General features: G+C 36.0%; 1 protein-coding gene across 1 annotated transcript in view; it reads left to right on the plus strand.

Annotated features, from left to right (window-relative positions):
- The window catches only part of GPHN (gephyrin), a 339,003-nt gene that overhangs the window by 226,217 nt on the left and 100,433 nt on the right, over window positions 1-12,353 (plus strand). The window contains exon 13 of the mRNA XM_037728619.1: window positions 5,115-5,207. Coding sequence (XP_037584547.1) covers window positions 5,115-5,207 — 93 coding nt within the window. The remainder of the gene's footprint in view (window positions 1-5,114; window positions 5,208-12,353) is intronic.

Below are 12,353 nucleotides of genomic sequence, written 5' to 3' on the forward strand. Positions count from 1 at the left end.
GCAGCCTAGTCACTGTCTGCCTGCAGAGGCTTTGCTGAGCTGCTGTGGGCTCCGCCCAGCTGCCATGTGATCTTCCCTGCAGTCCTGTTTATATGGGTATAGGTAGAACTGCCTTGGCAATGGTGGCCCACCTCTGTTATGGTGGACTCTCTCGGTAGTGGCAGGTTGCCTCAGCAACGGTGGGCTGCCTCAGCTATGGTCAGACTGCCTTCGTAGTGGTGGAGTATCTCAGTAATGGCAGACGTCCCTCCCTCACAGAGCCAAACCGTCCCAGGTTCAGCTGTGATTGCTGTGAAACTCTCAACCCAGAGCATTTTCAATTACTGTTTTTTGTGAGGGGGTGGGTTGGGACCAGCTGAGCCTGATCACCTGGCTCCCTGACTCAGACTCTTTTTTGTTGTTGTTCAGCGGTCTACTCTCCCAGTGTTCCAGTCGCCTGTTGAAAAGGTGCCGGGATCTCCCGTGCCGCGACTCACTGAGCCAGCTGAAACAGCTGCACTGAGATTCCTGGTGGTTTTTTGGCCTAGGAATCTCCTGGCCTGGCTCGCTATTTCAGATGAATGGGTGACTCTGCTGTCTCAGGGCTCCAATCACCAGCTAAGAATGCACCCGGACCAGTGTCTTTTGTATGGAGAACTGCCACGCCAGGGTGCGGGCAAAGCAGCCACATGGGCCGAAACAGCCGTGCTGGCGATCCGTGGGGCTCCTCTGCCTGGGAATCTCCTGGTCTTTGGGCAATAAAAATCCATCTGGAAATGCAGCGTCCACTCACCCTCTGCACTTTCACTGGGAGCTGCAATCCTGAGCTGTTCCTAGTTGGCCATCTTCCCCCAATCATCGGTAGTTCTATTTTTAATTTTTTGAGGAACTTTCATACTATTTTACAAGTGGTTACACCATTTTATAACCCCAACAGCAGTGTGCAAGGGCTTCAGTTTCCCTTATTTATACCAAAACTTTTCCGGGTTTTTGATGGTCACAATCCTAATGAGTGTAAGGTGATGTTCTCATTGTGATTTTCACTTTCATTTTTCTGACACTTATTGATGTTGAGCATCTTTTTATACTCTTGTTGGCTATTTGTGTAGCATCTTTGGGAAAATGACTATCCGAGTCTTTTTTTAATTTTAAATTCATGTGATTTGATTTTTGTTGAGTCATAAGATCTCTTTATGTATTATTATTATTATTATTATTATTATTTATTTTCACAGGTTATTAGGGAACAGGTGGTGCTTGGTTATATGAGTAAGTTCTTTTGTGGTGATTTGTGAGATTTTGGTGCACCCATAGCCCAAGTAGTATACACTGTACTCAATTTGGATTCTTTTATCCCTCACCTGCTCCGACCCTTTTCCTCCAAGTCCCCAAAGTCCATTGTATCATTCTTATGCCTTTGCCTCTTCATGGCTTAGCTCCCACTTATAAGTGAGAACATACAATGTTTGGTTTTCCATTCCTGAGTTACTTTACTTAAAATAATGGTCTCCAATTCCATCCAGGTTGCTGCAAATGCCATTATTTTGTTCCTTTTATGGCTGAATAGTATTCCATGGTATATATACCACAATTTCTTTATCTACTCATTGATTGGTGGGCATTTGGGCTGGTGGTGCCCATATTTTTGCAATATTTTTGCAATCGCAAATTGTGCTACTATAAACATGCATGTGCAAGTATCTTTTGTGTACAGTGACTTCTTTTCCTCTGCATAGACACCCAGTAGTGGGATTGCTGGATCAAATAGTAGTTCTACTTTTAGTTATTTAAGGAACCTCCATGCTGTATTCCATAGTGGTTGTACAGGTTTACATTCCCACCAGCAGTGTAAAAGTTTTCCCTTTTCACTACATCCCCACCAACATCTATTATTTTTTGATTATGGCCATTCTTGGAAGAGTAAGGTGGTATGACATTGTGTTTTTGATTTGCATATCCCTGATCATTGGTGATGTTGCTCATTTTTTCATGTTTGTTGGCCGTTTGTATATTTTTTTTGAGAGTTGTCTCTTCATGTCCTTTGCCCATTTTTTGATGGGATTATTTGTTTTTTCTCGCTAATTTGCTTGAGTTCCTTGTAGATTCTGGATATTTGTCCTTAGTCAGCTGTGTAAATTGTGAAGATTTTTCTCCCACTCTATGGGTTGTCTGTTTACTCTGCTGATTGTTTCTTTTGCTGTGCAGAAACTTTTTTTTTTTTTTTTTTTTTTTTTTTTTTTTTTTTTTTTTTTTTTTGTTGTTGGAAATTTTTTTTTTTTTTTTTTTTTTTTTATTTTTGAGACAGAGTTTCGCTCTTGTTACCCAGGCTGGAGTGCAATGGCGCGATCTCGGCTCACCGCAACCTCCGCCTCCTGGGTTCAGGCAATTCTCCTGCCTCAGCCTCCCGAGTAGCTGGGATTACAGGCACGCGCCACCATGCCCAGCTAATTTTTTGTAGTTTTAGTAGAGACGGGGTTTCACCGTGTTGACCAGGATGGTCTCGATCTCTTGACCTTGTGATCCACCCGCCTCGGCCTCCCAAAGTGCTGGGATTATAGGCGTGAGCCACCGCGCCCGGCCACCGGAAACTTTTTAGATTAATTAAGTCCCACCTATTTATCAATGTTTTTGTTGCATTTGCTTTTGGGTTCTTGGTCATGAAGTTTTTGCCTAAGCCAATGTCTAGAAGGGTTTTTCCAATGTTATCTTCTAGAATTTTTATAGTTTCAGTTCTTCCACTTAAGTCCTTGATTCATCTTGAGTTGATTTTTGTGTAAGGTGAGAGATGAGGATCCAGTTTCATTCTACGTGTGACTTGCAAATTATCCCAACACTATTTGTTGAATAGGGTGTCCTTTCCCCACTTTATGTTTTTGTTTGCTTTGTCAAAGATCAGTTGGCTGTTAAGTATTTGGGTTTATTTCTCGGTTCTCTATTCTCTTCCATTGGTCTGTGTGCCTATTTTTATACCAGTACCATGTTGTTTTAGTGACTATGGCCGTATAGTATAGTTTGAAGTCAAACTATATAGTTTGATGCCTCCAGATTTGTTTTTTTTTTGCTTAGTCTTCCTTTGGCTATGTGGGCTCATTTTTGGTTTCATATGAACTTTAGGATTGTCTTTTCTAGTTCTGTGAGAAATGATGGTAGTATTTTTATTCCAAATTACATTGAATTTGTAGATTTCTTTTGGCAGTGTGGTCATTTTCACAATATTGATTCTACCCATCCATGAGCATGGGATGTGTTTCTATTTGTTTGTGTCCTGTTATTTATTTCAGTAGTGTTTTGTAGTTTTCCTTGTAGAGGTATATAGTGTAATTATAAGGGTCCAATTTTATTCATTTGCATTTGGGTATCTGATTTTCCAGCAACATTTGTTGAAGAGACCGTCCTTTCCCCATTAAGTGGTCTTGGCACCCTTATCAAAGACCATTTGACTGTACACATAAGGGTTTATTTCTAAGTTCTCTATTCTATTCCATTATCTATATATCTGTTTATGCCAATACCATACTGTTTTGAATACTATGGCTTGATAATATGTTTTGAAATCAGGAAATATGATTCCTTCAACTTCATTCTTTTCCACAATTGTTTTAGCTATTTGGAGTCCCTTGAGATTCCATATGAATTTTGGGGTGAGCTTTTCCATTTTTATAAAAAATGTCCTTGAGATTTTGATAGGGATTGTACTGAATTTGTAGATTGCTTTGGGTAGTGTGGACATTAACAACATGAACATAGGCTGTCTTTCCATTTACATGTCTCTGTTATTTCTTTCAGCAATGCTTAGTAGTTTTCAGAAATATATCATTTCTTTTTATGGCTATGTAATCTTTCATTGTATAGATATGCTTCAGTTTGTTCATTTGTCAGTTGATGGATATTTCGGTTTCCATCTTTTGGCTATTATGAAAAATGCTGTTAAAAATAATTATGCTCAAGTTTTTGTGTGGCATTTGTTTTCACTTCTTTTCAGTTTGCCCTTGCTTTTTAAGAAGAATTGAATTTACATAAAAGTAAAAACTGTTCTGGAAGTCCAGGATAGAAAAACACATTTTAAGTAAGATCTGTTTTTGTTGCTTTGAGTAGACAGAAAGGAAATAAAAAGTGCAGTTCTTTTCCAAAGCTTGAGGAACCACACACACCAACATGAGAACTCTTACACATCAATTTTGCAAATAGTTGCTAACTGATTGGTAGTATTTGGATCTGTGCCCCCCTCCTCCAAATCTCATGTTGAAATGTAACTCCCAGTGCTGGAGGTGGGACCTGGTGGGAGATTACCGGAGCATGAGGGTGGTTTCTCATGGTTTCTTTCTTTTTTTTTTTAACCTTTCTCTTCTTAAGAAAAAACTTTAGGATTAAAAAATAATGCATTAATTGTAGAAAATGTAGAAATTTTTGGAAAGTAGAGCAAAGGGAATAAAAATTATAAATCTAACATTCTTAAGTAATAAATGCTTTATATTTATATTAAATAAATGTTTTTTCTTTTTCTGTTGATATGTACACATATATCTTAATATAGTTAAGACTATACACTGCATGTTTGACTTTGCATGTTGTAAAAATATATATCATAGGAATTTTCCTATGTCAATGAATAGTCTTTATAAATATTTAGCCTGCATAATATTTCATCTTAAGAATATATCATTTTTATTTAAATACCTATATTGTTGATAGTTTGGTTTCTTTCCATTGTTTCTATTGTATGCAACTCTGAAATAAACATGTACAGAAACATTTATCCATTTTCCTAGGATAGATTTGTAGAAGTGAAAGTACTAGATCAATGGGTATGAAAATGTTTAAAGTTGGCTTTCCTTTGGGTGGTTAAAGGATTAGTGACATATTAACTGAACACATCTTTGATTACTGTATAGCACCTCATATTCAAATAATCTCTGCAAGCACTGCTGTGAATTGACTGGATGTAATCTTTTATTTCAGGCACCAGAATGCATCTCTTCTTTCTGTCTCCTATTTCTTGGGACAGAAATCAGGAGGTCTGACTGAGCCCATTTACAAGCTGTGTCAGACAAGTACTCATGCCCATCTTGTTTATGACTGCCTGCTTACCCTATTGCTCTCGGTATTTACATTTTCTTTCTTTTCTCTTCCTTCAGATGGAATGGGGCGAGTCCTTGCTCAAGATGTATATGCAAAAGACAATTTACCCCCCTTCCCAGCATCAGTAAAAGATGGCTATGCTGTCCGAGGTAAATATTTTGGTTTTCTTAAATATAATCAGACTCACAGTATATTTTTTTTCAGATTTTTGACACAGCCCAAGCACCCAGCAACAGTTAGACTTGTTTTCCCATGGTTGTCAGAATAACTTTAGTCACAGATAACCATGTTAATCTGCACTTGTATATTCTTTGGTACAATCTTGATTAAAACTTTTCAGTTAAAGAAAAGTTATATAAAAACTTTTTTAAATTTTTTATTTTTAATATTTGTGGATACATGGTATATATATATTTATGGGGTTGCATGAAATATTTAGATACAGGCATACAACGCATAATAATTATATCAGGTTAAATTTGGAATCCATCACGTTAAGTGTTTATCCTTTGTGTTACTGAAATTCTTGCTTACAAATATACATATAGGAATAAAATTAAAACACTGTACCTCAATTTATTCTTTCAGTTCCTACACATGCCAGACAGCATACATTCTTGATCTGGAAGTTTTCCAAATGCTTTCTAGTTGAAACATCTGTATGGTCTAAGAAAAAAGAGCAGATGCCCAACACGAGGATAAAGTTGAGGTGGTCTGTTCTGCTTTCAACTCAAACATCAGTATAGGGCTTCATGAAAAGCAGAAATGAGGGAAACCTCTAATTCTCTGGAAGATGCCATATTTCAAAGTCCTGGAGCCCCAACAGCTCACTAGTATTTAAAAGCAAATACTAAATAACATGTTTCTGCCTAAATTCCAATCTAAGAACCCAAAATGAAAATTCAACTGAATTGCTCAGAAACTGTTGTTGATTTTTTGTTTTGTTTTGTTTTTCCATGTACAACATGATGTTTTAAAATATGTAGTATACATTGTAGAATGGCTCAGTTGAACTAATTAACACATATGTTACTTCACATACTTATTTTTGTGGTGAGACTTAAAATCTACTCTTAGTGATTTTCAAACTGTGATACATTGTTATTATGTTATTGGTTATTAATTCAAGGTTGATATCATTGAAGAAACATGTTTAAAAAAACATTTTTGGCTTGGCACAGTGGCTCACGCCTGTAATCCCAGAACTTTGGGAGGCCGAGATGGGTGGATCATAAGGTCAGGAGTTCAAAACCAGTCTGACCAATACTGTGAAACCCTGTCTCTACTAAAAATACAAAAATTAGCCAGGCATGGTGGCATGTGCCTGTAGTCCCAGCTACTTGGGAGGCTGAGGCAGGAGAATCGCTTGGACCTGGGAGGCAGAGGTTGCAGTGAGCCAAGATGACATCACTGTACTCCAGCCTAGACGACAGAGCAAGATTCCGTCTCAAAAAAAAAAAAAATTGTCCAGTTTGTCAGAGCTGTTAAGCATGCCAATTCCTTTTTAATGGTCAGTTATGAAGTCTCTTACTTGGTTTTGGTTTTGGTTTTGGTTTTTTTAACTATATTTAGCCATGAAAATACAGGTTGGGCATCCCTAATTAAAAAATCCAGAACTTGAAGTACTCCAAAATCTGAAATTTTTTGCATGTTGACATGGCACCACAAGTAGAAAATTTCATACCTGACCTTATGTGAAGGATCACAGTAAAAACACACTCAAAATTTTTTTTAGAAAAATTAGTTAAAACATTGTATAAAATTACCTACCTTTTGTCTATGTATATAGGATATATATGAAACATAAATTAATTTGTGTTTAGACTTGGGTCTCATCCTCAAGATATCTTATTATGTATATGCAAATATTCCAAAATCTGAAAAACATCAAGATCCAAAATACTTCTGGTCCCAAGCATTTCATATAAGGGATGATCAACCTGTAATTTTCTTTTTCTTATAATTAAATACATCATTAATCTCCCCTGTGTGCCATCATCATCTCTTAGTAGTTATCTTTTTATGTTGGAGACAGCATGGCAAATAGTTAAAGCTACAGGCTTTAAGCAAAGTTCTAGTGATAAGTGTTTTAGTACCAGTTCCATCTGTAACTTTGAGCAAATCACTTAAATTTTTGAGCCTCAGTTTTCTTATCTTTAAAATTATCATAATTACAACAATACTTACTCCAGCAGGTTGTTGTAAGGAGTAGATGAGGTTGTAGAAAGCCCTGGTAAAGTACCCGGCACACATTAAAAAAAAAAAAAAAAGAAAAAGAATACTTGATAATTGTTGTTTAAAATATATAAAGATAGCAACTATTATTATCCCTATTATTATTATTATGAACACATTTTCTTAAACCATCTCTGAAAAGGATAACATTTGAATTGGTACTCTCATTTTCTGTATAAATAAAATGTTAGAGAGATTGAGCTTATGTTGTTGGTTTTTTTTCTCTTTCACTAGTGTATTCTTTCTCATGACAATTATCTTGGATTCACCTCATTCAGCTTGATCTCACTAGATTAGAATACTTCTGAAATTGTCAAAGGCAGAATATAAATATGAAATCCCCAAAGGCTCCTATGGTTTTTTCTTTCAAGTTGATTTCTTCTACAGTGTTGGTTAGAATAAATATTGTCCAGACAGAAAATTATTCTATTCTTGTGATAGCTTCACTGGCTCTTCTAGATTCTGGTTTTTTTCTTTTCTAACACCATTGTTTTGAAATAGTTTCTTATTGCCCATCTAAAAAGTAAATTGTTTTGATCTAATAATTTGTAGCCATACAATATTACTATAAAATAACAATGAATTCTTATTTCCAGAGTAGAGCAAACATCTACAGCAGATGAAACACCAGAGACAAAGAAATCTGTTTTTTATAATCTTTTTAATGTAAGGTGGGAGAGAGTGAGGAAATAAATTGAGGCAGAATTATTCCCAAACAGAATATTGTTCTATGATTTTTACATGAGCTGCAGAAGCTCAATTAAAAAAAAAAAACAAAAAAAAAAACGGTTGCTGTTAGCTTTTCTTGTTGCCAAAGAGAGCAAAGCCCCTATGAACTTTTCTGACACTGTACAACCAATCAAAAAATTTTTATGTAAAATTACCATTTAGTATCGTATGTACACTTTTATTTTGGAGTTGTTGTTTTGTTTTCTTTGTTGTTGTTGTTGTTGTTTCTTCACCAGAAAAAAAAAAATGTAAAATGGCATCTCAGATTGTAAACAGTCCAAGACATTATCTACCATGCAGCTGATTCACATTGTTTCTTTCTTGCGAAGGGTTGCTAGTTCTTCAAGATATGTAACATCTGAGAGAGACATAAGAGATAACCATCATGTAGATGGTTAAATCTCAAAATAGGAATGGTTAGTATGTCTGTGTGTACCATATGAACATCATAATTAAAGAAGCAAAGTCTCCTGTAGACAAGTGGCATAGTCTTACAACTATGCCAGATTTTCCTGTTGATACCTCCTCACCTTTGTCTGTAATCAGGAAGGTACACTCTACGAATCCTAAAAGTTACTTTTATCCTATTTAGTAATTAAGGTGATTTTCATTTCTTTAAAGGTAAATGTATTCATTAGTCTCTTTTATGTTATAAATACCACCCTCAGGCAGTGTTTTGGTAAAGAATATCCTTGAGACCAATTGTTGTGCCTCTCTGCCACTCTCTTTTGAGTACCTCCTTCTCTCTACCCCTGTCTTCCTTTACTCTGGTTCCTTTCTCCCTGCTCCCTTGATTCTCCCTATTTTCTTCTCCTCTGCCTTTACCTTAGGCCTTCCAGTAATAACCAGTGGCACTCGTGAGCATTGCTAACCCTCTAGGTGTAAAGATGTTGCTAACTTGCTCTGGATCACTAAGCGTTAGCCAGTATCCTTCAGAAACATGTGGGATAAAACTCCAAACCAGTTGAAGGATCACTTGCTTTAAGGTATGTGAGTTCAAAAATCAAGACAGTAATAAAATGACTAAGGAAATAAGTAGAAACAGCTCAGAATAAAACATTAAGAAAGAACAGAATGTAAAGAAGGCAGGAATGAAGCGATGATAATATAAAATAATAGGAAGACCTGTAAATCTAAAACTGCATTAAGGTGGGAGTGAATTTGAAACATAAAAGTAGATAAAAGAAAAATCAAAGTGGCATATTTACAATTTGAATCAATACAGTATTTTTATTCTTTACATTTTTGGAGTTTGTTTCTCCCTTCACACTGATAAAGCTAATCATCCTCTTGATGCATTCACATCTGCCTATTTAGATGTGAGTGCCTGTTGCCCCACAGTTTCTTTGTGGATATTAATAAAGGCAAAAATATCTCAGAACTCCTAGCAGCTTTCTTGAAAAAGTTCATTTGAAAGGTTTATTCTTTCAGAGCTTATTTTGAGATCATTTGGAATAAAGGAATATTTTGAACAAACCAGGAATTATTTTCAGAGCCATGGTAACATACAGTTCTGAAAAGATATATTAAGAGAAAGCTTTGCCATTTGGTACAGAGAATTTTTAAAGTTTTTTTTTCTTGTTTATATTCTGATTGAAATTACTTATGGAAAATGCAAAAATAATCAAACAGGACATTTTTAAATTGCCCATTAACTTACTCCCTGGCCCCTATTAACATTTCGTGAATTTACCCCACATACAGTGAGTTAGAGTACACTAAAATTCAATATAGACAATCCATAGCCATTGTAATTTAGAGGTAGTTCTTATTCTTTCAACAGTAATCACATTTCAGGGCTTTTTTGTATCCATTTGAATCCTCTTTGGCTACAACTGGTTCTGCAATTCATTTGACAGCCTATTTTGTTCCCTACTACAGGATACTTTCAATGAAAAAGAAGGCCTTATAATGCAGGAGTAATACATGAACAGATAGATAATTTGGAATAATTAAGTTTAGCTAATTCAAAAAGAAAATATTTAAGAAAATAATACCTCCTTTCCCAATATTAACAGTTAATAGGCATTTTCCCTGGAAGATAATGGTAAAGAATACATGATGCCTTCTTACTCATGTATCCTATGCCCACCTCCATGCTTTCCATAAGAAGAGTTAGCCAGTTTATAATTCCAAACAATTCACCTAATTTAATACTTGAGTGTAATTGCAGCAAGTACAAATCCTCTTGTCACCTTCTCTTGTTACCTTTCCCTAGCAACCTCTCCTATAATCTTAATTTTAGTATACATATAAATACTATTATCATGTGCCTTTCCTGCAGTCTCAGACAGTGTAGTTCTATAAGCAGAGTAGACAAATTACTATTTGTTCTGCCTTATTCCTCTATCACCTATTTCCTAGGACCTCTGAAAGTTATGCCATCTCTATGTGCTCTAATTTGTTCAGCCTTAAAGTGGAAATGATGATACTCTTTATTATTGAAAATAAATGAATAGCTCTACAGTATTTCAAGAGACTTAAAGAGAGATCACTGTGGCTGGAACATGAAGATGAAGGACAATTCCATGGCAGATAATTTGAGGATGATTGTTTTCTATATACACCATGAGTAGTTATCTAGTAGTATCAATTTCATATCATATAAATAACCAGAATTCTTCAAACAAATGGGTGAACAAAACTAAAAGTATTTTCTGGACATTAGAAAAAGCCGGACTAAGAGGGAACAGCTTCAGAGTCTTGTATTAAACATGAATTGTTTACATAACACATATGCCATTAGGGTTTGGTTTATATTGCTTTTATCACTTCCTTCCAAATTCTACAGTTGCAAAGCAAAAAAACTCATTAACAGATATATCAGAATTACAAAGGAAACAATTCTATAGAAATCCTTCAAATCCATCCATCTTTTCTAATGACATACTGTGGCCTACTTTCTTTTTTTCTTTCCCAGCTCTAGGTTCGTGTGCCATCATGCCTCCACTTCTGCCCTCTCCTACCTAAACTTGTAGAATTCATCTTGAAAAACTGCAACTTTTTTTAACCTGTCTCTTTTATAGATATTTTTAAATAAATATAGTCATGCAACACATTAATATTTAGGTTAGCAACAGACTCTTATATGATGGTAGTCCCATAAGATTACAATGGAGCTGAAAAATTTCTATTGCCTAGTGATGTTGTAGCCATAGTAAGGTCACATAGTAGAACACATTACCTTTCCTATGGTTAGATATGTTTAAATATACAAATACTTAACATTGTGTTACAGTTACCTATACAGTATTCAGTACTGTAACATGCTACAGCCAGTGCTCGACTTACGACCACGGTTGGGACCGCGGACCGGTTGTAACACGCTTTGGTCGTAAGTTGAGTAGGCTATATGTACAGTTGAAATGGTGCACGTGGAGATGGTAGTGCTGTCAGAAACTGGTCCGCACTGTCATACGCCCAGCTGGGCAACGTTTGCGCTGCCAGACGCGGAGCAGTCGTGGCTAGCGATTGTGGTCATAAAGTCGAATGCTCGTAAGTTGCATAGGTGGTAAGTCGATCAATACCTGTATATAAGTTTGTAGCCCAAGAGCAATAGGCTATACCATATAGCCTAGGTATATAATAGGCTATGCCATCTAGGTTTGTGTTAGTATACTCTATGATGATATTCACACAACAAAATTGCCTAACAATGCATTCCTCAGAATATATCCCCGTTGTTAAGTGACTCATGACTGTTCAGCAAATTAGATTGATAATTATTTTTCTGTCTTTATAAGACAAACCTTGGTGTTAATGTAAAATTCAGACTCCTCAGGTCTTGTCCCAGCCCTACTAAATTAGAATCTGTGTTTTCACAAGATCTCCAGATGATTTGCATATACATTAAATATTGAGAAATAAGGGAAATAATAAAAATGACTCCTCTGTTGGTACCAAGAAACTTCTTTGTAGTTGGTTGACTGATTCTTCCTTAGCCAGCAACTGGAAAGATTCAGGGTAAGGTGGAGAACATAGTGCAAGTGAGCACATATTCTCTCCACAACTGGTATACTTTCCCTGATAACAAAGACCTTGCTCCTTAGAATCACTTCAGAGCCCTTTCACATATGGACCTCCCAGAGATTCGATACTAGGCTTGCCCCAGATGACTTCCAGGTACTCATTATTCAGTTTATTTAGAGGATTGTGCAGAACATTGATATGAGTATTCAATGTTCTGAGGATATGTGCATGTGTGGGAGAACAGGAGAAAAGAGAAATACTTCCCACCTAAAACTTTATGAGAATGCCAAATTCATTTCTTTATTCTTTTAACAAATATTTATTATCAACAATGAGCTAGGCACTATGCTAGACAGAATAAT

The sequence above is a fragment of the Cebus imitator genome, unplaced genomic scaffold, assembly GCF_001604975.1.
Source record: "Cebus imitator isolate Cc_AM_T3 unplaced genomic scaffold, Cebus_imitator-1.0 Scaffold13, whole genome shotgun sequence".
Classification (NCBI taxonomy): domain Eukaryota; kingdom Metazoa; phylum Chordata; class Mammalia; order Primates; family Cebidae; genus Cebus; species Cebus imitator.